This window comes from Colius striatus, chromosome 15 (genome assembly GCF_028858725.1).
Source record: "Colius striatus isolate bColStr4 chromosome 15, bColStr4.1.hap1, whole genome shotgun sequence".
NCBI classification, from domain to species: domain Eukaryota; kingdom Metazoa; phylum Chordata; class Aves; order Coliiformes; family Coliidae; genus Colius; species Colius striatus.
Genome location: NC_084773.1, coordinates 21,807,208 through 21,834,998, shown reverse-complemented (window position 1 = coordinate 21,834,998; position 27,791 = coordinate 21,807,208). Strand labels below are relative to the sequence as shown.

General features: G+C 52.3%; 1 protein-coding gene across 3 annotated transcripts; it reads left to right on the top strand.

The window, feature by feature from the left end:
• The first annotated feature begins 72 nt into the window (after positions 1 to 72).
• SSUH2 (ssu-2 homolog) lies at positions 73 to 26,065 on the top strand. Of its 3 annotated transcripts, XM_062008247.1 has the most exons (14): positions 73 to 130; positions 511 to 575; positions 1,468 to 1,545; positions 1,761 to 1,821; positions 2,306 to 2,435; positions 2,957 to 3,017; positions 3,493 to 3,617; positions 4,725 to 4,787; positions 6,215 to 6,309; positions 6,818 to 6,910; positions 7,680 to 7,785; positions 8,307 to 8,408; positions 8,818 to 8,985; positions 9,931 to 11,396. In XM_062008247.1, exons 1-13 carry the CDS (start codon positions 108 to 110, stop codon positions 8,956 to 8,958), a joined length of 1,143 nt encoding a protein of 380 aa, XP_061864231.1. In that variant the 5' UTR covers positions 73 to 107; the 3' UTR covers positions 8,959 to 8,985; positions 9,931 to 11,396. The 3 variants fall into 3 exon arrangements, 2 of the variants coding, with proteins under 2 accessions (XP_061864231.1, XP_061864232.1); XR_009819789.1 differs by lacking the exons at positions 6,818 to 6,910; positions 7,680 to 7,785; positions 8,307 to 8,408; positions 8,818 to 8,985; positions 9,931 to 11,396 and adding exons at positions 19,116 to 19,214; positions 20,031 to 20,136; positions 23,162 to 23,411; positions 25,118 to 26,065; XM_062008248.1 differs by lacking the exon at positions 511 to 575 and having other exon boundaries at positions 103 to 130.
• The last annotated feature ends 1,726 nt before the right edge of the window (positions 26,066 to 27,791 follow it).

The following is a 27,791-nucleotide window of genomic DNA, read 5'->3' as shown; positions in this document are numbered from 1 at the left end:
GCTGGGTGTGAGCAGCCCTCGCTGATGCAACTTCCTCAACTGACCTGGTATTTCCAGCCCCAAGCACCCATTTCTCAAGCCAATGGCAACTGCATCCTTGAGCAGCGATGGAGAAACGTGAGTTGATGAGGTGAGCCTCTAAAATGTGGGGATTTTTTCTTCTGGAAATGCTGTGGTGAGGGAGTGAGCAGGAGGCAGATGTTGCACATCTCTGCAGAGGAAACAAGGCTTGAGGGTTGTTTATTTGATAAGGCTTCATCAGCAAGAGACAAATCTGAAGGGAACCCATCCTCATGGGCTCCACTGCTCACTGCCATGCATTTGCTTTCCTCTGATTCCCCTCTGTGGTAGACCAGACCACTTTCTTCTCATTTCCTCTGCTGAGAATCACACTCCCCTTGCTGGTGCTGCTGTTCTGACACAGGCTGATCTAAGGCTTCCCTGCACAGCCTGCCTGGCTCCACAACAGGGCGGGTTTGTGATGGTTTCTGCATGTGTTTCTCTGAGCAGGAAGGAGGATCTGCTGAGCTGTGGGAGCCCAGACCACGCTGCTGCTCCTCTCCCCGACACGCCAGGTACGGGCAGCACCGGCTGCTCCTGGGGCACGGGGCGCTGCTGCAGCCTCGCTCTCTGGACAAGCCTGGGATGGGAGTTGGCTGCTGAGGGCTCCAGGGGACAGTTTGGTGCTGCTGTTTGCCATGATGTGCTGGAAGGCAATGCTCTGAAAAGCTGGTTTTGCAACAGCAGCGTCAGAACATCCTCTCTTTTGTGGTCAGGTTGCCCAAGGGCCGGGGGTCAGGGCTTGCCAGGAAGGGCAGCAGCCGGTGGTGCTGGGCTCTGCCCCGTCCTCCAGAGCAAAGGACGCAGCAGCACAGTGTGCTGGGAGACATGGGACACAGCAGTGACTATTCCAGATGATTAGGAGAGTGCTGGTGCACAGGAGACTGTTTTCTGAGTGAGCCTCAAATCTATGAGGAGACTGTTCAGCACCAAAATAACTTAGGCAAAGGATTTTGGTAAGAGCACTGAGCTGGGCAGATCTGCCTGAACAAATTCCCTTGGGAGATCACACCCTTTCTTTTTCTCCTCTTTCCACTGTTTCGAAGCAGTGGATGAGGAGAAAGATGTGAGAAGGCAGGCAGCCTAGGACTTGTCTTTGATCTCTCTGCAGCTGTGTGCTGCTTTCCAGCCTCCTGCCTTCCCTGTTGCTCCTGCCCACCAGCCCCAAAGGCTGCAGCCCCTCCATCATCTCTGCTGTGGGGTGGCTGTGCCTGCCAGGGCTGCTGCCAGGGTCACACTGTCTGCACACCTCAGCACTGGGGAAGATCTCCTCCTCTGGAGTGTCACATGCTGTGTCAGAGACCAGACACGCTATGTGCAGGGTTCCTGGGCACCTCTTCCTTGCAGTTCGCAGCTGTGCTTTGGGAGTATTTCTGGGTGTCACTTCTGTTGATCTCCTTCCCGCAGGTTTGGCTGCAGGTCCCCATCCTGGCACAGAGCCCTCTGCACCCCCCCAGGAGCTGCTGGCCTCAGGGCTCAGTGCAGGTACCTGTCCCAGTGCAGCATTGCATGGGGTGACACAGCTTGTGAGGGCAGAGGGCAGGGGGAGGATGGGAGGGAACATGCTGGGGAAAGAGAGGGAAGAGCAGAGGGGCTGACTGCTCTGGAAGAGAGAGGTTGGCTCATTGTCAGGATGTTAAACAGCAGCATTGCAGGTCAGTAAATGCCAGCAGCAATCTTCCCTTCCTGTTGCCTTCCAGGGTGTGAATACTCTCCTGCTCTGTTCCCTCCAAAACCCATGGTGTTTCAAGCAGAAGAGAGGTAAATCATCTGTTTCATTGGTTGGTGGAACCTGTGCAAAGACACAACAAAGCCTTTCTGCCTCCCCTGGAAAGAGAAGGGATAGCCTTAGAGCTGTGGTGGTGGCTGAGCCCTGTGCAGGGGGAGCTGGGCAGCTCCTGCTGCTTGTTAAACCAAAGGGTGGCTTATGGCCAGTTTATGAGCCAGCCCCGCTCATGCAAAGGGGTGTAAGGGGTGGTGACAAGCAAATGCACACTCTTGTGCAAGCAATTTCAGTTCCTTGGTGGCAGACTCAGCTTTTAGGCTAAATTATTGTGATTTTTTTCCCTAGAAAAGAAATCTCCATGTGCATAACCTTACAGAAAGCATGGAAACTGCTGATGGCTCTCGACTGATTCCCCACTGTTTTATCCCTTGTGACTAAAAAGCTTTCAGGAGCTCACATCAACTATGCACATTCAAACTACCTGGTTTTGTTCTCTTTTTCCCCCCACCCCCATCTCAGCATCTTATATATTTCTGTGGACGAAGCCAAAGATGCCTTTGTCCAGTTTATGAGCAGCAAATGCTGCTCCAGGAGCGTCCCAGCAGAGCAGCTGGAGGTGCAGAGCCTGACTGCACTGAACACGTACCGGGTAAGGAGGTGACGGGCTGTGCAGGGCTGGGTGGGGGGTTAAACCTCAGCCCACTGCACAAAGGCCCTTGAGATAAGGAAAATGGAAAACAGAAAATGGAAAGTTCTCAAACTTTCAGGTTGTGTTGTGTTTCCAGTGTGGAACAAATGAGGAGTGCCCGTGGCTGCCTTCAGCAAGTACAGGGGCTTTGTGGGGGTGGCCCAGGCTGCAGCCAGTGGCACCATGCTCTGTCACACATCCCAGCACGTGGGGCTGGGCACACAGGGCACTGGGTGCCACCCCTCAGCAGGACGGGAACAGCCATGTGCTGGTGGGTGCAGGGATGATCTCAGCAAAGCAAGAGCTGGTGTGTGTTTGTGTTCTCTCCCAGCTGATGCTCTTGCAGCAGGAGACTGGTGGTTGCAGCACAGGAGCTGGTCCCAGTGCTGTGGTGCTGGGTGCACGCTGGTGTCAGCGGGCAGTGGGGCTCAGCCTGTGTCTCTGGCTCTATCTCACCTTTAATTCTCCCTTGGTTTTGCCAGTACCAGCTGCAGACGTTCACGGAGAGCAGGAGCACTCTGCCAGCCAGTGAGCCCTACAGGGGTAAGCACATGGCTGTCCTCTGGCTGTTAGTGATGACTTTGCTGGGGCCATGCAGGACAGGGCAAAATTGCCCCTATCCCCTGCTTTGGGCAATCAGCAAGGCTTTCTCCAGAGAAAAAGTCAAAGATGTCATGCACAGAGATGGCAGGAGCCAGCGAGCTCCCTGTCCCTGCACCCAGCCTGTGCCCCAGCTGTGAGAGGTGATGGGTGCTTCCTCCTGCTGCCACTGCTGAATTTGCTGGTGTCCAGTCTCTGCAGCTGGTGGCACTTGGGGGACCAGGCTCAGCTTCATTGGAAAGAACTGTGGCCAAAACACAGGCAAGGGGAGCACGAGGCAGCTGGCACGGTTTGTGCTCTCCTTTGTGGGCGATGGAGGTGGCAGCGGCTGTCCCCGTTGCTTGCAGATGCATCCAGGCAGGTTCCCCATGTCCCTACTACCCTGTGTCTCTTCTGGCCTTGCTCTCTCTCACTCCAGGTGGGTTTGTGGACTCTCCAGAGGTGGCTGTGCCCCCAGGACCCTGGGATGTGGCCGTGACCCCCCCTCCTCTGTTCACTGACTGCGAGATGCATGTGCCAGTGCCTCACACCTACAGGGTCCAGGTGAGCTGAGGGACTTGTGCCAGCAGCGTGTGGGGCTGTGGAGGTGATGGCACTGGCTGCCCTCCCTCATCTGCCTGGGAAGCTGCCCTGCCAGGGCTGCTCTGGGGCTTGTGCTGTGCTCAGCCCAGCAGCAAGGAGCCCCAGCCCTGAGTGCTGTGGCCCTGTGCCTGCTGCAGGACCAGAGTCCAGCAGCATCCTGCTATTGCAGTGCAAATGCCGGGGCACACGTTCATTTTAAACCCACTGGGCTATCCTATTTGGGTCTGTGTTTTTGGATAAGTATCTGCTACGTGTACCTGTTTTGACAGGGTTATTTTTATTCATTAGGACAAACACTATTTTGTGTGTGCAGTTATATTTATTGCTTCTTCCTTCATGACTTAATGATAAGAAAAGATAACTCTGATTCTGGCAGGAAGTGGTGTTTTTCTGCTTGAACTAATGATAGTATTTTAATAGCTTCAGATAAAGGATTAGCACTTGGCTTTGGCAAAGAACTGCTTTTACTGCCTGAAATAGTCTGCAGTGTGCATTTTGAATGGGCAAGTTGCCATTAAAAATTATTTGTACCACCCAAAAGAACAAAGCCCAACTATTTTTACTCTTGGGCTAAAAACAAAATCAGGCAGAAAAAGCCAAGAGGGGTTTGGGTGAGCAGAGGTAGTCTGGAGAGAAGGCCTGGCCAGCTCCTCCCGTTCCCCCTCTGTGCTGGTTTGCCCTGAGGCTCCAGCAGATGCCTGTGTGGAAGAGACTCTTCCAGCTGGGCTCAGCCCTGCACCTTCCAGTGCCTGTGCTGGGGCTGGGTGAGCATGGGGCACGTGGGGCACACAGCAGCCAGGAGCCCTCTCTACAGACTGGTTTGAACCTCCTGCTCTTCTGGATCCAAGATGATCCATTGCAGTCAGCGGGTTTCAAAGCATTTGCCAGTGAGTGATGACAAGGGATGCCCAGCTCGTCTCTGGGCTCTGCAGCTGGCCAGGGGCTGCCCTGCTGCCCCTGCTTGGCTCCCAGGGGCTGCCCTGCTCCCCCTGCTTGGCTCCCAGGGGCTGCCCTGCTCCCCCTGCTTGTCTCTCAGAGGTTGCCCTGCTCCCTGTGTTTGGCTCCCAGGGCTGTCCCTGCTGTGCTGGAACTGGCCGTGCCCCGTGCAGCCACTGCGGAGGCTCCGCCAAGGTACGTTGGCCTCAATCCTCATGGGATGGCTGCAGAGATCGTCTCCACTGTGAGACAGAACAAAACATGTATTTCTAAAAGATATTGAAAATGTGCATGTCCTCCCCTCCCTTGTTTTTGTTTTGGGCTGAGATGAATAGAGAGCTCTGTGTGCGGGCAAGACTGGATGTCTCCTGAAGGTCCCTTGCACACTCTCGGCCATCACTCTCCCAGGCAGAGGGGATGTATGAAATTGGGAGTTTAATATGGGATGATGAAACAAGTTTCCTCTGCTTTCTGAGAGGAGAAAGCTGCTGACAGGTTTCTCAGAATGAAGAGACATAAATCACTGTACAGCAGCCTCTAAACTGAAGATTATGGGGCTGATTCAAAACCTATAAATCTCTGGAAAATGTTGTCAGCTGCGGTTAAATCAGGTGCCATCTTCTCTGAGAAAAACAAGACCCAATTTACACTGAATTGGGTCAAAACTACCAACACTCTAAAATTGGGAATCTGGTCATGTAGTAAAACCATTTCACATAGCTACTCAGGGAACACAGAGCATTTGGAAACGTCCAATAAAGGCATGTCAGTGAAGTTGGAAGTGCAGTTGAGCTTTCTCAGGGGTGTTGTGGACTCTCCCTCTTAGGGACTCTCCTTCTTGGAAGGTTTCCAAACCCACCTGGACATGTTCCTGTGATGGAGGGGAACCTGCTTTAGCAGGGGGTTGGGCTGGGTGAGCTCTGCAGGACCCTTCCAGCCCCCACCATGCTGGGATTGTTCTGGACAGACCAATTGCCATGCTGTCCCTTCATACGGGTTGCACTGAGGTGGAAAGATAAAGCAGCAAAGTCAATAGGGAGGTTTTAGTGCTGATGGCTGGTGCAGTGTCAGGACGTGCCTGAAGGTCTGTTGTGTGAGCGTGATGCCGAGCTGTAGATAAGGACTGAGGTGAGGCAGTTTCCCACTGACAGTGCTTGTCTTTTAACTAAAATAATATTTACAGATATCTGTCCATCTGTAGTCACTCAGGTTTTAGATTTTCAGTGTAAAAAAGCATGCAGAAAGGTCATCTCAGAGTCTTTTAGTGCTGGGTTTGGATGAGAAGCTGTTTTTCAGCTGTTTGGAGGGTGTCAGTGCCAGTGAGGAGGTGATGTCTGGCTTGTCTCAGGCCAGGGAGGTGAAGGTGAAACTGAGGCATGAAACTCACAGAGGGGCAGAGGGCTGGAGGGTGAAGCTCCTGAGCAGTAAATAGGAGCCCTAAAAGAGATGTGTGTGTGCTCCCTGATGGGGATGGGTAACATCCCTGCTGAGCTCTATGACCACGTGTGCAGCTCCCACCCTCTGCGCCTCCCTGGCCAGGTGCTATTCCCCAAACCCACCTCAGGTATAACAGAATTACAGTGCCAGTAACGTTTTTTATTCTGTTTCCCTCCTGTGTTCAGAGTACCTGTGTTTTCTGTGGAGGCAGTGGCAGGGACTCTCACAGTTATGACACTTACAGCAGTTGCCCAGGCTGCGGCGGTTCAGGACGGATGAGGTAAGGAACTCAGCAGCACAGGATCACACTTCTGCTCTCACACTGGCAGGGAACAAATGATGCTCTCTGCAAACCCAGCTAAATGGAGAAACCCCACCAGTGTGTGGTGGGGTCAAAGGGCTTGTTTCTAACAGCAAATTAAGGATGCCTGCCGAGCCCAAATGTGCTGTACAGAGAGAGTGCCCTGGACACTGACCTGGCAACACAGGGGTCCTGTGAGAGCTGGGTCTGCATCCACTCCATGCAGACGGGTTCTAATGAATGATGCCATCGATGTGCCCAGCTTCCCCAGTCAAAAGACATCTGTACATCTGCTCTTTTCTCTGCAGAGATATTCAGTAGGCAAGATACAGAGATATTACCTGAGTGCAGAGCTGCCAGTGCTCCGACCTGCCTGCCTCCCCTCTAGATCAGGGCCACACACTGGGCAGACTCCCCCTGCACTGCTGCTGTGCTCTAAGGCTGTGCTGACCTCAGTCCCCTGAGACACCAGTTTTTCCTTGGATAGGTGCGTTTTCTGCCATGGGAAGGGCTGGGTGCCCTGTGCCCGCTGTGACATGAAGGGCCTCTTGCTCTGCCACTCTGAGCTGACCATAACCTGGTAAGTGAGGGGCCCAAGAAAGCTGAGCTGGGTGGTGGACTGTGCTGTTAGATGGGGACTGGAGCCTCTCAGTGTGGTGGCACGATGAGGACAGGCTCAGTGTCACAGCCTCAGCCTGTGCTGGCTCCTGAGCGCGGGGCTGCTGTGTGCCGGGTGATGCCGTGTGCTGGGGACCAGGCAGGCTGCTCATGTCAGTGCTCAAAGAAAAGGTGAAGCTGCTGTAGCTTAGAGGAAAACAAAGTGTATTGTAAGCCAGGGCTGGTAATACCTGCATTTAGTTATGCAGAGTGAAACAGCAGGGTCTCACAGTGCATGCCTTCAGAGCACTCACGTGGGAAAGGGGAGAAGCTGGTAGAATTAGACAGAAAATAATGCTCAGGCCCTCAGCAGTTGTGTTTAATAAATATAACCCAGGATGCTAAACTAGGTCGATGCTCTCCTGGGAATGCATGTCTGTGTGTCTTGATGGGCATCTAAGTGCTGCCTGGCCATGCTCCATAGCTCAAGCTGCTTCTGCCTCCTGCGTGCAAGTGGTGCGGTCACGGCGTGTGTGTGAGCCCATGGAGGGAGGGCTGCCCTGTGGCAGGGGAGGGTGGCCTTGTGCCTGGCAGCAGGCTCTGTGGAGGAGGAGAGCTTAACACCAAAGAGAAACTTCAATGTGCAGCTGAGTTCTGGATAGCAGAGGGTGCAGGGAGAGCAGCGGTGCTTGGTGTGCTCACAGCACGCAGCCTGTCCCACAGCTCAGAGCTCAGCTGCTGTCTCCCCCCAGGAGGAACAGACTCGCAGAATATGTTGTGGACAAGAACCAGGGGTTCCCTCTGTCCCGCTTCCAGGAGGTCACGGGCAAGCAGCTCTTCAGTGATGAAGACTACTTGGTAATCTGCACCTCAACAGAGCAGCTCCCTTATTGCCTGGGAGCGACAGAACACAGGGAGGTAGCTGGGAACTTTCATCCAACCGTATGATGCAGCAATCTAGTAGATAGAAATGGTGTCATTCATACTGAGATGTGGCTCTGCAGCTTGGGCTGGGGGAGATGGTGCTGATGAGCCATCAGCGATGATGGGAGCAGGTGATGGTCAAGCCCCTGGCCAGGACCGTCCCGGGGTGCTGCTCCCCTGCTCTGCCTCCTGGGACTGAGGGGTGCTGGTGCTCTGAGATACTGCTGTGCACACTCCTGCAGGTGAGCCACTGCAACTCAAACGAATGAAATGCTTGTCTAGAGCAAAGCTTGTCTGTAAAGTGTATGCCCAGAGGACACAGACTGTCAGTGTTTGGTATTTTTTGTGATAAATAGAAATTAAGGCATTGCATCTCTGTGAGGATTTCCCCCTTCATTAGCTTAGAAAGTTGTTGTTTTGTGTGCTGAAGTGCATCCTCTGCCTCTCACCCCCAGCTGCGGCCCCTGGCCTTCCCCCTGCCCGTTCTGCGGGGTGCAGAGTCCTGCCTTGCCCTGCATCAGATGCAGGTCTCGGGAGAGACACGGATCCTGAGACAGGTAGGGCTGTGTCTGGGGACTGAGCTTTGTGTGGAGGGGCTGCAGGGGAGATCAGCACTGGGAGGGAACCTCTTGTCCCCACATCCACGTGTAAAACAAATGTGTCTGATGGTCACAGCTCAGCAGAGGAGCACTGGCCGTGGGTAAGGTCCCTCTAATCCAGGAGACTTTGGGCTTAAAACTCTCACAGCTCAAGATGTGATTCTTTGGAAAACCAGCAGATTTTGGTCTTGCCCATCCTGTTGCAGCTGTTCTTCCTGTCCTTCCCTGATGCCTGTGTGGCCTCCACTCATCCAGCACCACCGTTAAATGACAGACATCAAAGTCCATCCCATACACCAGTGGTCCTTGGATTCCAATCAGAAGCACTTAAAAAAATACCCTTCTCATTCTTTTTATTTTCTTGCAGAAACATGCTGTTGAGTTAATTCCCCTCACTAAGGCTGAATACGACTGGAAAGGGAAGGGATATTCCTTCTATGTCTTTGGTAATGAGAAGCAAGTGTATGCAGAGGATTACCCAGGGAAGTGCTGCTGTGCCATCCTGTGAGCAGGGATCCTGCCAGAGCTGAGCTGGGTAAACCTTTCTGCTGTACAATAAACCCCCAGAGTGGTGGGGGAGGGAAGGGGCTGGAGGAAGGGAACATGGGTCACCCCTGAAGAGTGAGTTTGAACTGAAAGGTGAGAGCAGGAGTCAGGGGCTTTATAAAGGGATAAAACTAGGTAGAAAATGCAGCGTTTGCTTTGAGAGAGAGCAAAGCTGGGGGAGGTGTGTGACCATGAGCAAGTCTTTGGTTGGAAAAATGTGCTTTTGGTGAAACAAACCAGTTTCTCTGTCTTAGTTTAAAAGAAGCAGTGAAGGAGTGATGGGAACTCCATTTCTACACAGGTCAGCGTCATGGCTAAGCAGTGTGAGCAGATCAAGAATGGCTCATTCTCTTTAGATTCATTCTCTTCAGATGAATCCTGTATTTTTTCCCCAGATTTCCTGTAGTACACAGTGACTGTCCCCTGCTAGTACAGCCTAAAGGCTCTGATTCTGTCAGTGCAAGAGCAGGCTGAGGAGTATTTCTTTAGACCGTTCTTCTCTACTTGTATTAATTCAGTGGAGAAGGAAGAAGTGGTTTAGTGCCTTTGCTACTGCCTGGATTTTGACACTGGAAGATGGGTAGAAGTGTAAAACCTCCTACTCCTCCCTTAAGGGTTTGCATCAGAATGTTGTATTTGTCTCATGGGGTGTCTCTGAAAGCCCAGAGATGAACCTGCTGAATGAGGGGAGCTGTTGGCTCATCTATGGTTTCACTGGTCGTGAGGAAGCAGAGGACTGTGCCCTGTAACTTCCAAAAGCACTTGCAGGTGCTGGGCATCCTGAGGACAGCACACGATGATGTGTGTCTGGCACAGCAAGAGCAGTCTTCATCCTTCTGGGGCTGATGCAGTAAAGTACCCCAATCTGCCCCTACTTTGAGGTGAAAGAGAGGATTCCTGAAACCATAGCCTTGTCTGTTTTTTCTCTTTGTAGGACCTTGTATGGATGGAAGTCCTGCATGCTGGCAGCAGTGCTGACACATGTCTGTTGGTTTGCTAGTAGCCTTACTCTGGAGCTGCTGATGCTTTCTAGGCCACTGGCTCCCTCTGAGCTTTAATAACTCATTTAAAATGTGCTGTAACCCTCTGAAAGTGATGCTTGCCTGCACTGGCACGTAACCTCTGCTCTGCTCCTCAGTTGAGAGTGCTGGGAGAGAAGACAGCATGCTGATAGCTAGCTACAGCCATGCCACAGCTCTAATTGCAGATTGAGAATCCTCAGATCTCCTTGTTCAATGCTGTTAAGCAGAACCCATTACCCTGTTCCACAGAATCAAGACTTTCCTTTGCTGTGGTTTGTTTTTTTTGCAGCTTTCTCTTTTTTTTTCCCAGTGATAAGGGACAATTCAATAACAATGTTATCATGATGCAGCAGGCCCTTTGGTACAGCCCTTTGTATCATGCCATTCACATGCATTTAAGGGTGTGAAAGCTCCTAAGCAGCTGTGCTTTTGGTCTCTTCTAAAAACCACACAGCATCATTCTACTGTTGGCACACTTCAGAGTCTCAGACACAATATGTAGAAATGGAACAGAGCAGCTTTCCAGGAGTGTGTCTCCAGCACAGCAGAGCCCCAGGGGCAGCAGCAAGCACCCAGCACATCCCTCAGCAAAGGTCTGTGGCTACACAGGGAGTGCAGCTGCCTCAGAGACGCGTGTCAGGTGTTCTTGGGGCCCTGGGCTGGGACTGCATCGTGCTGCCTGCAGCTGTGGGGTGCACAGAACGCAGGCTGTGAGCTCAGGCTGGACTGTTGAGCTCTTGGAGGGTGATGGAGCTCAGTGATGCTGGATGGCTCTGAGAAGGTGACAGTAACTTCTGTACCAGAGTTAGCTCTGCACACTTCCTCACTCAAGGGAATGAATTTTCCTTTCTCTCCTGCTGTTCAGCCCCAGGGAGCTGTACAGGGAGCTCTGCCTCTGGGTGATGGGAGAGGTATGACCTGGGGAAGGAGAACACTTGCCTCTTCACTCCCCTGAACCCCCTGTTAGTGAGTGATAGGTCTCTGCTGTCTGGTTCCATTCACACTGCTGAACATAACTGTGTTTAGGAAACCAGCACAGTGTGCACAGCCTGCCCAGCACGCTCCTGGCAAGCTGCTGATTCCTCCTGCCTGGACATCAAGTCACTGCTTCCCACCATCAGCACTGTTTGGCACAGGGGAGTGGCTCATGGGGGGTGGGTTTGGCTGGTGTGAGCACAGAATTTGCAGAAAACAATGTTTTTCGGAGGAGATTGCTGGGAAAGGCTCATCTCTGCTCCCAGCCTCTGAAAATGGAGCAACAAATGAAAGCAGACAGTAAGTAAAGCTTCAAGAAATACGTTGCTGGCCATTGCTGCGGAGGTTCTTCACTGTCTTTATGCAATTGTACTTCTTGATTGGGGTATTCATAAAGTTTTCTAGTAAGATGTTAAAAATAACTGTTTCCAGAACTTAACTCTCTTCCAAGTGTCAGCATATGCATCTGGTCGGTGTTTGGGGAAGAGATGGAGAGGGTTGGAATATATCTGACCTAAAGGTGTTGCTTTAGGCACAATGCAAAGCCCACTGATTCCAGGGGAGCAGGGATTTAAGCCTTAGAGATGTGAACTTAGTCCCTGAGTCTCTGCTCCTGGGATGCTTCCCAATCCCTTCCAAGGTGGGATTCTTGGAGTCCACTTTAAGCTGCCTGACATGAGTTACAGATTAAACTGGGGTTTGTTATCTTCTAACAAAATGCTGCTTAATCAAGATACCTGTCATGATGGAGCTTTGGTCTTATGCCCTTGACTATGTCTTTTTCATTAGATGTTAATATGGCACCTGAAGCAACTCTAATTAAATGGGGCCCCAGTGAAATATTGCTGTCACTGATGTTGCTGAACAGTAATTGAGTTCTGAGGCTCCTTAATTTATGAATGAGAAAAGCTTTGATTAGCTGGAAGGAATAATGATGTTACAGGAAGGCTTCTGTTTAATCAGATAGGAAAATGAAGAAGTTTGTGGTGTGGAGGGCTGGCATCCAGCTGGCAGCCAGCCGAGCAGCCAGAGAGGAGCAGGAGAGGAGGTGAAGAGGGTCAGGGTGCACACGAGAGTCACGGCTGCCTGTTCCAGGCACGTGCACAAACCTGAGCCTTAGGCACAGGAGGAATGTAAATGTGAAGTGCAGATGGGCTGTGTGGATCTGTGCTGCTGCATGCTGGGGGAGTTTTGGGGTGTCTACAGCTGGATCCCCACGATATAGAACAAAACCTAAACTGTCAGATGAGTCACAGCCTAAGCTCTGAATGTCCTGGCTTTTGTGAAGGTCCATCTCAGACTTACTGTTGGTTTAAAATGGACCTATGTGCTCATGTTTATAGACCACTGTGATGTCCAAAACATCACTGTAGCAACAGCCATGCAGTTGATTAATTTACTCCAGATTTGGGATATTTTTAACTTGGTCATTTAAACCATTTCCACTGCACTGGGATTTGGTACTTATACTCTTATCTCCATCTTTAGTTTTAAACAGGTTTAACACTTGCACATTAAATGCAGGCATTCAGGTAACATGCACAGAAACCCATTATATTTTGGAATGAAAAGAAAGGGTTTGTTGTGATATAGTGAAAATAAGAACCTAGGAGGTCATGCTCCTGGAACACTTCCCTGTAGCACACTAAGGGAAGGCACTCATCCTCCCTCTGCCCTTCTTCCCCCTCGCCACCCAAGCAGGGTGGTGGTGACTGAGGCAGAGGGAGCCCTGGCTAAAGGTGTGCAAAGCCCTTGCAGATGCTAAAGGTTTGTAAATGCTACACTTTCTGACTGAGGAAGGTCACAACAGTTTTAGTCATAATTGTGTGTCCTTCTCTTTAGGAGTACAGAATTGTAAACGCATTGGCCAGTGAATCCAAAATCCTCCCAGACACTTCTCTTTGGTCTGTCCAGGACCAGGACACTCCCACTGAGGCATCTGGCTGGTTCATTTTTCACAAGGAAGTTCTCTATGGTGCTTATTGCTCACCACTACTGTGAAACCTGTGCTCCTTCAGCTCAAGGACAGCCTTGGCTTCTCCTGCAGGAGGGATGTGGCGTTTCAAACGAAGCATGTAGCTGCTTATTTCCATAGGAAGAAATAAGAGAGATTAATTGAGCTCCCTGAAAGAAAGGAGCGTGGTCTCAGAGGAAAAGTCTAGTAAATCAGGTTGATGGATGACTGCCCTCAGCCTCTCCCTGTGCTGGCCAGGCTGTGTGGTGTTGCCAGGCTGGCATTTCCCGGCTCCACTGCATGCTCTTCTGCACAGGCGGGGTTTTTGGCATCAGCTGCTGCCATGTGAAAGGTCGCTGGATAAAAGCCTTAATACAAGGGATTGTTTCTGTGTTTGGAAGCAGGAGGACCATTTGCTACAAGTCATTATTCTGGGGCTGTTTAGTCTGGAGAAGAGGAGATTGAGGGGGGATCTTATTAACATTTACAAGTATATAAAGGGTCGGTGTCAGGAGGTTGGGACATCCCTTTTTTTCTGTTGTAGCTAGCAACAGGACAAGGGGTGATGGGATGAAGCTGGAACACAAACAGTTCTACTTAAATATAAGAAAAAACTATTTCACTGTGAGGGTGAGGGAGCCCTGACACAGGCTGCCCAGAGGGGGTGTGGAGGCTCCTTCCTTGGAGGGCTTCAAGACCCACCTGGACACGTTCCTATGTGACCTGATCTAGGTGACCCTGCTTCTGCAGGGGGGCTGGACTAGATGATCTCTAAAGATCCCTCCCAACCCCACCATTCTGTGATTCTATGATACTATTCTTAGAGTGGCACCTAAGAGAACAACCAACCCATGTCCCAAGAGCAGACTTATTAAGTTGGAGACTTCCAGAAGCAGGCAGTGGCTTCGAGAGCAGGGTGAGTGCTGGACAAAGGGCTGACCCTCACCTCTGCCTCCCGTCCTCTTACAGATGGAAACGTGTGGCATTCTTCAGCTGCAGCTTGTCAGCAGCTGCCGTGTCTGGGTGCTGGACAGCGGCCGTGTGCCCGGCCGTGAGCCGCGGGAGCTGCTCCGTGGGTGCCAGCCCGGGCCGCGGGGGCTGCGCGGCGCTCGCACGGCGCGGTGCTGGGCTGCCCCGGCCGCGGGGGCTGCGGGAGCTGCAGGGCTGTGTGAGCCTCGCAGGGTGTCAGTGTTGTTCCACCGCGGCGCAGGGGCTGCGCTCGGGAGGGCAGGACGGCGGCTCCTCGCGTTGCGCCGCGCCCGGTGGCTGCTGTTGGGTCTCTACGGGCACCGTCCCGCTCGAGTCCTCCTCACCCACGGATGTTTCCCCGGGTTGTAGGGGACCCGAAGCCGGGCCGTGCCCCGACACCGTCTGCACCCCCGGGCCGGGCGGATGGCTGAGAGTGGGTCGTCCAGGGCAGAGGTATGAATGTGGCACCGGCCTCCTCTCTGTCTCTTTCTCCTGTAACTGTGCTCTTCTGACAGCAGCAAAACCACAGCAGCTGCCAAACCCACGGAGGTGCCAGGCACGGGGGACAGCCCCATGAACCCCCCCTTGTATGCCACAGGTACTGCAGCGGGCACCTGCTGTGCAGGGCACAGACTCCTTTTGCCTCCTGGGCTGCTGTTCCTGGCCTGCTGCTTTTGCAGACAGACATGTCTTGGAAAGTAATTGGCTTTGACATCTGGCTGAGCTGCTCCCCGCTTGGAAAGGCATCAAGACCTCTGCTGTGTGGGGAGCTGGGGCTGCTGCACTGCCCTGAGCAGAGCAGCGGGGTCAGTGCTGTGGGCACCAGCTCGCCTGGGAGCCCCCCCAGTGCTTTTCTGGAATGCCATTGGGGTGAGGCGTGTGGGGTGTTTGGTGTGAAGCAAACTGCTTGTCCAGCAGCAGCTGTAGCTGCCACAGCTGAGTGTCTCTGCAGCTGAGAGCAAAATCTGCCCTGGGTTTCAGTGGAGTTCCTCAGCTGCCGTTTCCCACAGGACCAAAGCCCCCATCACTGCCCCTGGATGCAGGGGGTGAGCCCAAGCAGCAGTGGAGCAGAGCTACCTTCCTGCAGCACAGGTACGTGGCTCTGGTGACAGGGAGCTTGCTGTGCCCCTGAGAGCTCAGCACAGCCCTGAGCTGGCCGGGGTCCCACCGAGGGTCACCCCTGGGGCACTTCCTTGGGAACCAAAGCCTCACACAGCTCTGCTGCTCATCCTCCTTCCAGTTATTCTGCCTTTTGTGCTTTTATTGCATATTTTTCTCTCCTGATTTTCATCTTGAATTTGAAAACCAAACCAAACCCAACTCCCCCCACACAGGCATGTTTTGCCTTTGGAAAGAAGGAGGGCAGCTCAAAAAGCAACATTTGGCACTTAATAGTGTAGGATGGTGGGCAGCTGCTCCTGCTTGGTTTCTTCCTCTACACAAAGGTTCAGGGTGGTTATCTGGTGGCATTACATTTCTCAGCCTTTATGAGAGTGATCTGCCTAAACTTCTCCTAAACAGTCCTGAATGGACAGGAAAGTGATTAAATAGATGTGGGAGCTTTGAATGGGATCAATGCCTGGTGAGCACTCCTTAGAGAAACAAACAACTGGCCTAAAAAAATAAGAAGGGAATGTGAAGGCTCAGGGGTGGATGTTAGGAGCAGATGTGTGTGAAACTTCCTTTGGAGAGCAGTGAGCTGGGGGTTCAGAGCTGAGGCCCTGGCCGGCAGCGGCCGTGTCGGGTGCTGTGGGGTGAGGGAGTGGGAAGCTCTGGGTGCTGCCCGACCCAGCTCCCCCACACAGCCCAAATAGCTGCAGGAGCTGAGAGCTGCTCTTTATTGAAGGAGACTTTCTTAATCTCAGCTGTCACCATATCGACAGGGAGGGTTCTTAATGCATATTGTGTGGGGTCATAAAACGCTCACCAGCACAGTCAGCCACTGAGGCTGGAGCTGTCCTGGGCTCTGAGGAAGGGATTCACGGCTGAATATTCCCACAGAGCAATTACTGACATTATCTGCTCTGTTGCCATTTGCTTTGTGGTGTTTAAATATGCTTTCCAAAGGTGAAAATAGATGTAAGAGACAGTCAGACATCACAGTGAGGATAGATGGACCTGTCTTGGGCAATTGCTGAACGTTTTTCTCTCTTACAAAGGCAACTAATGAGGATTTTAGAGGAACCACTTCTGAGAAGCAGCCTTTAGGCTTGTTTTTTCCCCTTTTTTCGTGATTTTCCTCTATCCCAGACATCAGGGGAGGCTGGAGTGCTCTGCACTGCCCTGGCACCTGCCGGGACCTGCCGCTGGGCTGAGCTGCCAGGGGGACATGGGCTCTGCTTCACACATACATTGGTCTTTCTGCTCATGTTTCCATTCACCAGCTCAGATTAACAGGGTTCCTTGGGCCTGGAAAAACAGAGAGTGCCATTTCTCATCCCAAGAGCTGACAGGGAAGCTGTCAATTTGCAGCTTGCAAGACTCAGCAATGTTTCGAACCAGCTCTGCTTTGCCCAGCTTGCTGAAGGAGAGGCTTTGCACACACACACACGTGTGTGACCACACTTTAATATTGACCTTACAGATGCTGCATGAAGAGGCTTTATTTTAGAGTGCAAGCCTCTCACTGCTCAGGGTGAGGCTGTGCTCACTGCCATCTGCTCACACCAGACACTCATTTTCTTGGGTTTTTCCTCATTAAACACCAGGGAAAGCAGTCAGAGATCCCTTCTTCCTGGGCTTTTCTTCCTCTAGCAGTGTGGGGACAAACCTTGCAGCAGCCCTTTCAGAAGCAGCCCTGGATAATCTTTCCTCTTTTGTTAACTCTTTTTTTTTTGCCATTAGCAGAACATTTGTTTGCATGACAGTTCCCATTTAGCTTTTGACAAGCTCTATAGCTGGTCAATTTATTTTACTTTGCAAGTGAAATGATGAATAAAGAAGAAGCCCAAAGCCTTTCTTTTGACAGCACTATATAGACATTTGCCTTTGTTAAGTAATTATTATTTATGATTCCTCCAGCGGTCATGCAGCAGTTTTATGGTGTTGCTGTTTCTGTTTTATTCCCCTGTTGCCACCCTGTATCCCAAACCTGCTCGTGTCCTGCCCTGTTCCTGGGTCCTGCACAGATGCTGAGCTGGGTTGTCAAAGCCCTGCCCAGGTGCAAAGGTGTCTCACCCTGTCCTCAGTGGGTAGCCTGTGTGTTAGGATAGTGAGAGGGAAAGGAGAACTGACCTCTGCCCCGTTGAAATGAGGTCAGACCTTGAGTTGTCTCTTTCAGATACGCTCAGTTCTGGGGTTTGTGAACGGGAGAGGAGCCTTGAGCCAGGGATGAGCGTGCAGTGCAGACCCAGCCTTCTGGCTTTGTTCTCTGCACAGGTATTCCCGGGCAGCCAAAAGATGTGTTGTGATTGTGTGAATTTGCTGCTTGGTTTAGTGTGATCAAATACAAATACCTGAATAAAAGTATACTGCTGGCTACAAGGGTAAATATCAGCGGGAACACAGTGTGTAAGGAAAACAGCTCTTCAACCCAGATCCCTGGTGCGTGTGGCCAGGACACGTAAGGAAGCCAGGCCCACAGTTTAGAGCTCTTTTGTACACTCTCTGTTTTCTAACCTGCATAAAAGCTGTTGTTTTGTAAAGGTGACGTTTTAATTCTCTCAGCCCCCCCTGTTGTGATCCTGTTGTGTTTGCAGGTGAGGTGTGGAGGGTGCAAGGGCTCCCAGCGAGGCCTCGAGCAGCAGAAGAGGCAGCACCTTTGCTCAGGTGGCAAAAGGTACGGTGGGCTCCTCTGTGCATCAGTCACTGTGATGGAGCAGCTGCACCCTTAGGCCATGGGCTCACAGGATGGGCTGGTTAGTAGAAACCAGTCGTCCTATAAATCCCAGCCATCCCAGTAGAAACCACCCCCCGGCTCGGTGGAGGCTATCGGCTGAGGGGCTGCTGGCAGGAGGAAGAACCGGGGAAGCTGGTAGGGGAAGGAGCCCTTGATCCATCACATTTCAGCCCAAACGACCCCACTTGCACACTGCTGGCAGAGGCTGCAGAGCTGTGCTGTGCTCCACGTGCCCGTGTGCTCACCTAAGAGATAAAGCAGTGCAGCAGGAGCTTTGTTCTGCAGGAAGAATGGTTACCAAGAGCCCTTTCCCTCTCTGGTTTTGAAACGAACTTTCATTTTAACATCTAGTATTCATTCTGTGTGTGTCCCCTCCTCAGCATTCAGAAAGCAGCCAAACTCATAAGGGAAGCTCTTGAGTGTTTGGACAACAGTTGTTTTGGGTTTCCTTTCTTCCATCTTTCCCACCTTTCTGTGAGCAGACTGGTTCTACAGCTTTGCGTTTGCTGATGACAGCAGGGTTTCTCAGACCTTCAGGGGGCTTTGATTCCCCCCAGGCTCCTGCTCGGGCTCCCAGCCAGGGCTGGGTGGGCTCTGCATGGCTCAGAGCTGGGGGCTGGAGGAAGGGGCCCCCCTGGGATGGCAGCACCAAACCTCAGTGATGCTCTTGGCTCCCGCAGCGCCCGGCTGAGGTTTGGCAGGTTTCACGGCCAGCGCAGCTGGAGAATTATTACCACCCTCTGGTTTGTTCCAAACATAAAACTTAACAGGCTTAAAAATTATCTTTAAGTGACAAAGGAAAAAAAAAACCCCACACTGTTCTAAAAGTGTTTTGTTTATGTGGCTCCATTAAGTTTAAAATAACAGAGATGGTATCTGTATAATCATGGCAGTCATTTTAAAGCATGAATCCACTGGGGCTAATGATGGCTTGAAGAGCCTTAATGAATCAGTTGTTAACTGCTGCTAATCTGTGTTGCACTGATGCAATCAAAATGCTCCATGCATAAGCATATGCCTCCTGCATCTGCTGGAAGCACAGGCAGCAGCGTCTTCAAAGCCACACTCGCCTTCCCACCGTTGTGTGGGGGAATTGTGATTACCCTTAATTAGATGTACAAACACATTCTTTAGCTAATTCCACATTTGCAAATAGATTTGAGGCTGGCATTAGTCACTTGTTTTTCCCAGCCAATGTGTTCTATCCCTTGAGCCACAGACCAGGGGCAGACGGGTGTGGGAGCGTGTGCATCCACTCCTGTAGCTGCTGACCCAGCTGAGCTATGCCAGCAGCCTGGAACAAAGCACCCTCTGACAGTGGGCAGTGTTCTAAATCCTCTTTCAAATCCTTTTTGTTGCAGGCAAAGGTGTGATACCTGTTCTGGCTGGGGCAGCAGGAACTGTGTGAGCTGTCTGGGAGGGAGGAAGCTGCAGCACTTCCAGCAGCTGGTGATGCCCTGGTAAGGAGGAGCATGGGTAGAAGTGCAGAGCTGGCACTTTTAATCCTTGTCTTGGGGCAAGGCTTGGGAGCCCAGCTGGGCTTCCTGAGGGGAAGCTGGAAGAGTATTTATTACCTTTGGTCAGACAGAAGCAGGGGCTTTGTCCCTGATGTCAGCAGTCTTGTCCGTGGGGTGTGGTAGGAGCTGAAATGGATTCACAGAGGTAAAGGCTGGTTCAAGGTCACAAAAGAAGTCAGAAAGGGAAGCCAGGGGAGACACAGGACAGTGACTGAACTCTTTTCCCTGGGGCTTGGTGTCACTCTGGCATTGCCCCTCTGGGAGCTCCAGTGCCAGAGGCAACACATCTTGGCTCGTGAGGTGTAGCAAGAAGCCACTGCCTGCCCTGCCGGGTGCTTCCTGAGCACTCTCCCATTTTTGCACAAAATGCCTTCAGTCACTCTGTGTGAAGACCTGCATGTTTCAGAATGTCATCTCTGTCCATCCCAAGTGACTGGAGCTGGTCCCAGCGATGCCTGGGGGGTGCAGGGCACGGGGCTGCCTCCCCAGGCACACACATCAGCCACCAACCCTGCCTGTGTCTCACAGGGACAGAGCAAAAGGCACCACTGCAGCAGGAGCTGTGGCTTCAGAAAGGGAATATAAGGCCTCTCCTGCAGCAAGGAGTTAATAGGTTAAAAGGTCAGGCAGGCACAGTTATTGTCCTCAGAAACCAGGGAGCTCTCAAGCATTACTGGGGCACTTGGAAAGAGCCTGGTGACAGCTCAGCACCCTCCAACCAGCCCTGGGTCCTTCTGTTGTTTCCCCTCTGGCTTGCAGGAAGAACAACGTCTTTGAGTTTGTTTCTGAGCACCATCTGAACCTCCCAGCACAGCTACTCAGCAAAGTCAGCAGAGGGAATGTGTTTAAAGCTGAAAACGTGGTGGTGAGTGTAACTCTGGGGGCTGGAGGGAATCCCTCCCTGGGGGCTGTGAAGGAGGGGGGATGAACGGCTTCTGGCTGCATCTGCTGTGGTGGCCATCAGCTGCTCTGACACAGGGATCAGCAGTGACCTCTCAGATGTTCATCAGTGCTGGACATCTCTTCTCCAGCTCCTGTGGTACAGGGTCCCAGAGGGAATCTCCTCCCTGTACGTGCAGAAGTCTGGGGCAAGGCAGTGAGAGAATGGCTGGAGCACAGTGCTGCCTTAGAGCCAATGCCACTTCTGTGCTGCTCCCTCCTCAGCTCTGCTCCTTTTTGCAATGTGAATGCAAATGAGTGAGGATTTGACTGTGCCTTTGATTATTTATTAGCTGTTTTGCAGTAACTTGTAGAAACTTCAATGATGTACCAAGATGGGGAGATAGGGACCATCCAGGCACGGACCAGCTCTCCCCCAGAGAGCCGTTACTCAGGGTCACACATCTGCAGTCAAGACATTGCATATGGGGTTGCAGAATCCCTTTGGGAGTTGAAGGATGCTTTTAGCAGCTGAGTCACTCTTCCACGAATGCTTTAGATCTTGTGAAGTCCTGTGAGCATGAGAATCAGTGGGTGTCTCACATAAATGGCTGTCACCCCTGGCTATGCAAGGAGCGGCTGCCTACACAACTAACTCTGCTTTGCCCACCGGCCCAGGATTTCTTCTGTGAATTGCCCATGTGCCAGGGGAAAACAGAGAGGCTTCAGAAACCCTTTCAAATGCAGCAGTGCTTCAATGCTGGAAGAAGCTGACAGGGGATCCTGTTTGGGCAGAGAGCCCCCAGTGCCAGGACTGAACCAAACCAAGCTCGGGTGCAGCAGCCTCTCCCTGTGCTGTCCTGCTCCACGGCAGCACCAGCCCCCAGGCACAGTATCTGTTTTGGGTACTTCTATGCTTTGTTGGGGAGGGATGGACATGACCCTGGGACTCTGAGCTTGGCTTTTCCTCTGTGTATTTCCATGACATGCTCAGGTCTTTCCTTCCCTCTGCCACTACCAGGTGAAAGGAGCGTTTGTGCCAGACAAACAGGGTGTCTCTTTTGCATGGTTGGGTTTATTTCTTGCAAGTGTACCCTGTCATGGAGTTCCCTGCCCCTGAGGTCTCCCTGGGCTGGCAGGGAGCTGTGCACAGCGCAGCCTTCGCCGCCTCGTCCCGCGCCAGGTCAGGGCCCGGGGCAGCTGAGGGCAATGGGCTACACACAAGGAGCTGTTGAGAGGAGAAACTGGTTTCATTTTTAATTTAGAGGTGATCTTTAGCAAATTCTAATGATGGGAGAAACCATAACTGTCAGTGAAATACCAGGGAAATCATTTCTCAGGCGTGTATTGGGAGATGTGGGCGACTGTGGTTGTTATTGTTGCTTTTACCTTTCCAAAGCCCTGGCAAGCATCATTTGTTACCACTATTTTTATCTTAGAAGCTAATTTTGAATAAACATAAGGACTCTGCTCCATCTGATCCTCGCTGGAGTGTCGTAATCCCCGTTGCTGCTGTTATAGATGTGATTGCAAACGCGAGACTCCAGCTAGAACATGCTGTCTTTTCACCCACAGGAAAGAGGAGGTTTCACATTAAAAATGCAACTAGACTGAAAGACCAAAATAAACTTAAAGGGAGATGGTTTGATTTTTCCATGTGGCCTCTCAAAACCAGCTCTTTGGCAAATTTCTGTCTTCCAACTTAATTCCAGCCTGTAATTTCCACTTCTCGGCATCAAAAGCAGTTTGCTCACTGGGTTGCTGCACAGCAGCCAAAGCACCCTCAGGCTGGCTGGGGAAGCAGGTGCTGAGCCCCTCCTGCCCTGCCAAACCCTGGCACTGGAGGGTGCTGGTGCTGATCTGTGCTGCCTTCTCCAGCGCTCTCCCATCACTGAGTTTCTCGTCCTCTCCCTGGTGCTTGGCTCAGGTTCTTCCACTTCACAACCAGCACCTTTAGGAGAAAGCTGGGGGGGAAAAATGTCTTTGCTTGGGTGATGCTGTCCTGGCTGCTTATGGTGTTGGCCAGAGATACCCCTGAGGTTAGAGGGGCTCCTTGGGCTTTATCTAAATGGCAGATTTGCCCATGTAACTGCAGCAGGAGCTGGAAGCCAGGGTGGGCTCCTGTCCCTCGGCCCCATACAGCTCCCAGGCTGCTGGGGAGAGCTGGTGGGTGGTTGGGCACTGCTGGGCTCCCCTCCACCCCTCAGGCAGCTTCAGGGGCTGGTGCATGGCACTGGGCTCGAGCTGGCAGGAGTCCTGCCTGACCAGAGATGAAAAATTCACCAAAACTTGGGTTTGGCAGGTGCTAGGGAAAGGCAGGAGCTGCTAAATTCCTTTTGCAAAGGAAAGGAAGGAGCAAAGCAGGGCACTGCATGAGGAGATGAGGTGCCACTGCAGCCCTGATGGCAGCCTGTCTCCTGAAATTCAGCCATCAGGAACACCACCAGAGAAGTGAAGATGAAAGCAGCTTCCTTCTCAGACAGGGCAGGGAGCAGAGCATCAGGGACTAAACCTGCAGCAGTTTCTGCTGCAGTAACATGACACAGTGCAGGCAGTTATCCCTTCCTGCTGCCAGGGACAGAGGTGATGGGTATCCACACCAGTACTGGCCACCACCAACGTGTCCAGATGCCTGTGGGCCCCTGTGCTGATGGGGCAAGGGTCCCACACAGACCTCAGCCACGCATGAGAGGGGCAGGTGCTGGAAACAGGGCTTAAGGAATTAGCTTAAATAGCTATAAATGCAATAAAAGTAATCAAGTGTGCAAGGGCCAAGCCCCGTGAGCTCCATGCTAGCTGCAGCTAGGGGAATTTGTGGTGGCTGTAGGGCTGATGGGTCTCCATCAGGCTTTCATTCCCTATTCACAAAGCAGCAGCTCTCTCAGACCCGTGAGGCTTGTGGCTAAAAGTTGGGCCTTTTCTCTCTACCCATGTTCTACCCATCATCTCTACCAAGGTGAGAGAAAGTCTGCTCCAAACTGCTTGTTTAATTCGTCTTTTTCCTTCCCCAGCGTCCAAGGATTGAGCTGATCCCCATCACAGAGGTTCACCACCAGTGCTCGGGAAGCCTCATCTCTGCTGCATCTACGGGCTGCAGAAGGAGGTGTATGTGCTGGACCAGCCTGTGAGGAGCTGCTGTGGCTGTGCCATCGCCTGAGCCCGCAGCCAGGCATGGGGTTGACACACAGGGGGCACGTCGTTGAGGACAACCACAAAGGAGAGCACACAAAGACCTGGAGACGGCTCCCACAAGTCAGGAAGGTAGGACTGGCAGGGGGGAGGGAGATAAAGGGGTGCAGGGGTGTTCAGTCCCTGGGACGTGTGGGGCTGGGCTGGGGAGGGAGCAGCCAGCAGCCAGGCTGTCCTCCCTGAGGGCTGGACCTGAGGCTGTGCTGGAGGGTACCTTGAGGTCTGCAAAGACCACACAGCACCATCAGAGCAAAGGGGAAAGAAAGGAGGGTGTTTTTCTTCTGAGCCACCAACAGAGAGGGACCAGACGGTTTGGATAAGATTTAGAAGCAATGCAAATAGCCTAAATAATCGGCCCAGATTCCTTCTGGACTGAGCAGTTGCTAGTGGTTGTTCAGAAACAAACACAAACCCCACTTTGCTCTCATCGAGTCATTCTTGAAGCACGAGAGAAACTTCGTCCTCTCTGCTGCTGCTGCCAGGGTGCAAAAGGCCAAGCGGGGGTCTCTCAAGAAGCAGCACCCCGAGCCCAGGGCAGTGCTGGGCAGGAGGGGGGCAGCTGGGCACAGCTGGGGGCAGGGGCCAGCGCCGAGCTCCTGCCCCGTGGCGCCGTGGGGTGGGAGCCCTGCCATGCCTGGGGGTTATCACAGAACTGCAACTGCACTGGGGTCAGGCACAAACACGTTTCTGGCTGGAGAGCCTGGGGAATGAGCAGGACACTCTGGCACTGCTGGGGCACAGGCTTGCCTTGGCAGGGGTAAGGGGCAGCAGGGCTCTGTGCTGCTGCTCACACAGCCCAGGGCCTGGCCATTCCTGCTGCCTCTGACTGCACTGCTGTGTTTTAGTGCTGCATGGGAAGGAAGAGAGGGACCTGGTGATGCTGAGATCCTTGCCCTGTGGTTTACAGCAAGTGAAGCTTTGTAGGACCCTGCTGAGTGGGGGCAGAGGCACCTGGCCTGGCTGAGCTGCCAGAGATGCCCTTTAGGGACAGCCCCTGAGTGTGGCCATTTTCTGTCATCTCTTCCCCCTCATATTCCCCAGCACCTTAACTAGGGATGCTCAGGGGCCTTGGGTGGTTCCTTATTTTGTCTTTATGGACTTGTCCAGCCTGCTCCTGCATGCAACCCCCTGGGCTAACACATGCCACAAAGGCAGGCTGCAGCTTCAGCACAGCTGTAGCTTTGCTTAAATTGACTGTTTCTCCAGTCACTGCAGCACGTGTGAGAGTACCCTCTTGGCTGGGACCCCTCTGTGACCAAAGGAGCAAAGCCTGCTGGGTGAGCCCAAAGTTTCCCACTGTCCCCTAAGTCTCTGAGAGTTTATAAAACAAGTTGGATTTTTGTATGCAACAGTCCTTAAATGCAATCTCATCCAATGAATGTGATAAATGGGTCACAGCAGATGTGCTTTCAGCTCATCCTCTCCCTTGTGTCAGGGCAGCACAGCATCACAGAAGGTGGGAGGCAGATGGATTCCTGCGGGGTCTGTCTGGGCTCCCCCAAGACACCTCCTTCCTCCCCAGCTCCATCCTTTCTCAGGGCCCTGGGCACAGAGGGATAACTCAAACACCTCCTTCATACCAGGAGGGTTGAAAGCTTGCACCCAGGCTTCCCAGCTTCCCATCTGCTCCCCTGTACCCTCCTGGTCCCCTGCAGCCCTCAGATCTCCCAGTGCCTCCTCCAGCTCTGCAGGGTCTGGAAGCAGAAAGAGCTGTGTGCTCTCCTCCTCTTTCTTCTCCAACCCACTTTAGCTTCCTCTGTGTTTTTTCTTTCTTCTAGCTCCTTTGAAGTAACATTTCTCTGCCTGCTAGAGCAGGTTCACTGCTTTCAGTTGAAAAGCCAAAAGAATACTGAAGAAACCCTTCAAAAACCAATCCATTCCCAGGAAAAAAAGTCTCCGTGCATTGATCTGTCCATCCATCTTAGCACCAGAACCCTTCACACACCGATCTCCTGCCACAGCCTGCTGTAGTGGGGAGAGCTGCTCTGGGCTAGGCTGCTTTTCCTCTCATCTCTACGGATCCTGAAGGGACGTTTCCAGTGCCTGAGGCTCCGTGCTCTTGACATGGTAACATCACATCTGTGTTCTGTGCTTGCTAATCCCATTTTAGGACATATTTTCCCTAAAATGCTGCCTTATTTGGCCTTTTCCTCTCTGTGGTTCCGGTGCCATCACCCAGCAAGCAGTGGACTCAGCTCGGGGCTGGCAGCCGGGGGCCACGGGGCCAGGAGCCCCTCAGGGCCCGGGTCCAGCCCTGCTGCTGCAGCCACACAGGCTTTTTCCACAGGGTAGTTTCCATCTCCTGCCTGCCCCGTGGCTCTGGCTGAACCAGCAGTGATATTAACTGGTGTCGAGGCCAAGGCAATTGGTGGCAGCTCTGCAGTAAATGAGAGGTGCTATTTCCTCCGGTACAAGCCAGACGCCCTTTTCCCTTGGAATAACAATAAACCAACCTCACAGCTTACAGGAACGTTTCCATTCCAAATCCTGCTCCTCCCAAACTCCACTGTTTCCTGAACCATCCACACTTACAACATCAGACCATTCCCAGCCTCATCAGATCACCCTCCGGAGTTTTCTTTCGCTGTCCCACCCAGCATCGCAGTGGCCACTCAGCAGCTGCGAGAGGGACACCAGCCCTGCCACATGCCTGACAGCGAGACCAGGGTCTTAAGTGTGGGGAAGGAGACGTTCTTCCACTGGGACAGGATAAAGAACTGCCACCGAGGTGCTACTGTGGTGTGTTTGTAGGCAGTGGGGCTGGGACAGTGTTGGGCACAGTCTGGGTGGGGTGGGATGAGGTGGAATGAGATGGGAGGGGGTAGATGGGGTGGGATGAGATGGGGTGGGGTGGATGGGATGGGATGAGATGGGATGGAGTAGATGGGATGGGGTGGGGTGGGGTGGGGTGGGATGGGGTGGGAGAACAGGCTCCATTTCCCTGCTCTGGAACTTTCCTCTTGCCATGTCAGAAATTCACAGCCTAACTCTATAAATCTCCTTTTGCCTGAAACCTCACTGTAAAAAGCCCCAAAAGTCCTGTGCCAAGAGCTAATTAGAAACTAAAAGAAGAGTAATTCTGAAAAATCAGATGAAGTGGGATATTTCTGGGTTAGGGATATTTCCTGATTGCAGGAACCCAAACAAAACAATACTTGCATATTAATGGCTCCTAACAGACAAACCAAGTCATTTTGCCACATTTAAGGATTAATCTGAGCCTTTTTTTTTTACAAGAAATAGTTTTGTCAGGCTGTGCTGCTGGTATTTCTGGCAATAAAAGGGCTGAGGGCTGTTTGGGCTGGGCAGCTGGGGCCATGGGGGGACAGTGCCCATCCCTCATGGATGCTCCTTCATTCCCACCTCAGGAAACCCTTGGTTTTTTCCCTGTGCCACGTAGCTGCTCTGGGTGATGAATTGGCTCAGGGAGGTGTCCTGGGGGAAAGGGACCCAGGTAGCCTTGGGGTCAGCTTTCAGGAGGGGATGAGGGAGCTGATGCAGGGCTGGTGCAGGGGGTGTTCCTCCAGGGCCCCCTCCATGTCCTGCACCAGAGCACGAACAGGACCCCACACGTTTGGCAGTGTAAGTTGCCCTGACTATTCATGATGAGAACCTGGAGAGTGGAAAAAGCATGAGCAATCCCCAGTTCGAGGCTGCACTCATGAAGCAGCAGCAAGAGTGGCTGTAATCCCTTTGGTAGCTGTGGGTGTTGGAGTCCCCTTGACTCCTGCAGCTATTTTTGACGTGGAAGAGCTCAGCTGGTGAAGACATCAGCTATCTATGCCTTCTGAAAAGCAAGGAAATACCTCTCCCACGCAGGAAGGGAAGGAAAAAGCCCTTATGAGTGAATGCAAGGGTCGGCACAGGAAACCTTGAAGATCATGGAGCCTTCTCCCCACGCTTGCTGAGGCAGAGGGAAGCAGCAGAGAGACCAAGGAACACACTATTCAGGCACATTCTGTAACTGGCTGAACTGCAGCATTATCAGGCCTTTTTTCTCCCCCTTATTTTTCACCCTGGGCCGCGTTATTCCCTTTCCCCAGACAGATGACATGTTTATTTGCCTGAGCTGTGGCTGGGAGCCTGTACAGCCTTATCATTGTCAAAGCACAGACTAGCAGAGAAGTGATTGTATCTTTTGCTCTCTGCTATTTTTGCTCCTTCGGGGCTGCCCTTGCAATAGAAAAGCAATTAGTAATTGGGCAGCAGCTCAAAAGAGGTTGTGAGAGTGTGTGTGGAGCTCCTTGCTCTCCCAGACGAGCAAATGGCTCTCACTCTCTGTTTTTGCATCGTTCTTGGGACCAGAATTAGTGTGAGCTGGTTACAGGGATTGGTTACAGGGCTCACCATCATAAAAGAGAACATTTTTAAGGACAAGAAAATACATTAATTGGCTCAGGCTCTAAGAACATAGGAAATAAACTGAAGTTCATTTTGGGATCCAGGGAGGCT

What these genes read in the sequence shown, in the direction of transcription:
- SSUH2 (XM_062008247.1), top strand. Translation starts at nt 108, where the DNA reads ATGGAGAAACGTGAGTTGATGAG. An exon ending in GGCCTCAGGGCTCAGTGCAG is followed by an intron (nt 1,546 to 1,760) that starts GTACCTGTCCCA and finishes GTTGCCTTCCAG; the next exon opens with GGTGTGAATACTCTCCTGCT. An exon ending in GTGTTTCAAGCAGAAGAGAG is followed by an intron (nt 1,822 to 2,305) that starts GTAAATCATCTG and finishes CCCCCATCTCAG; the next exon opens with CATCTTATATATTTCTGTGG.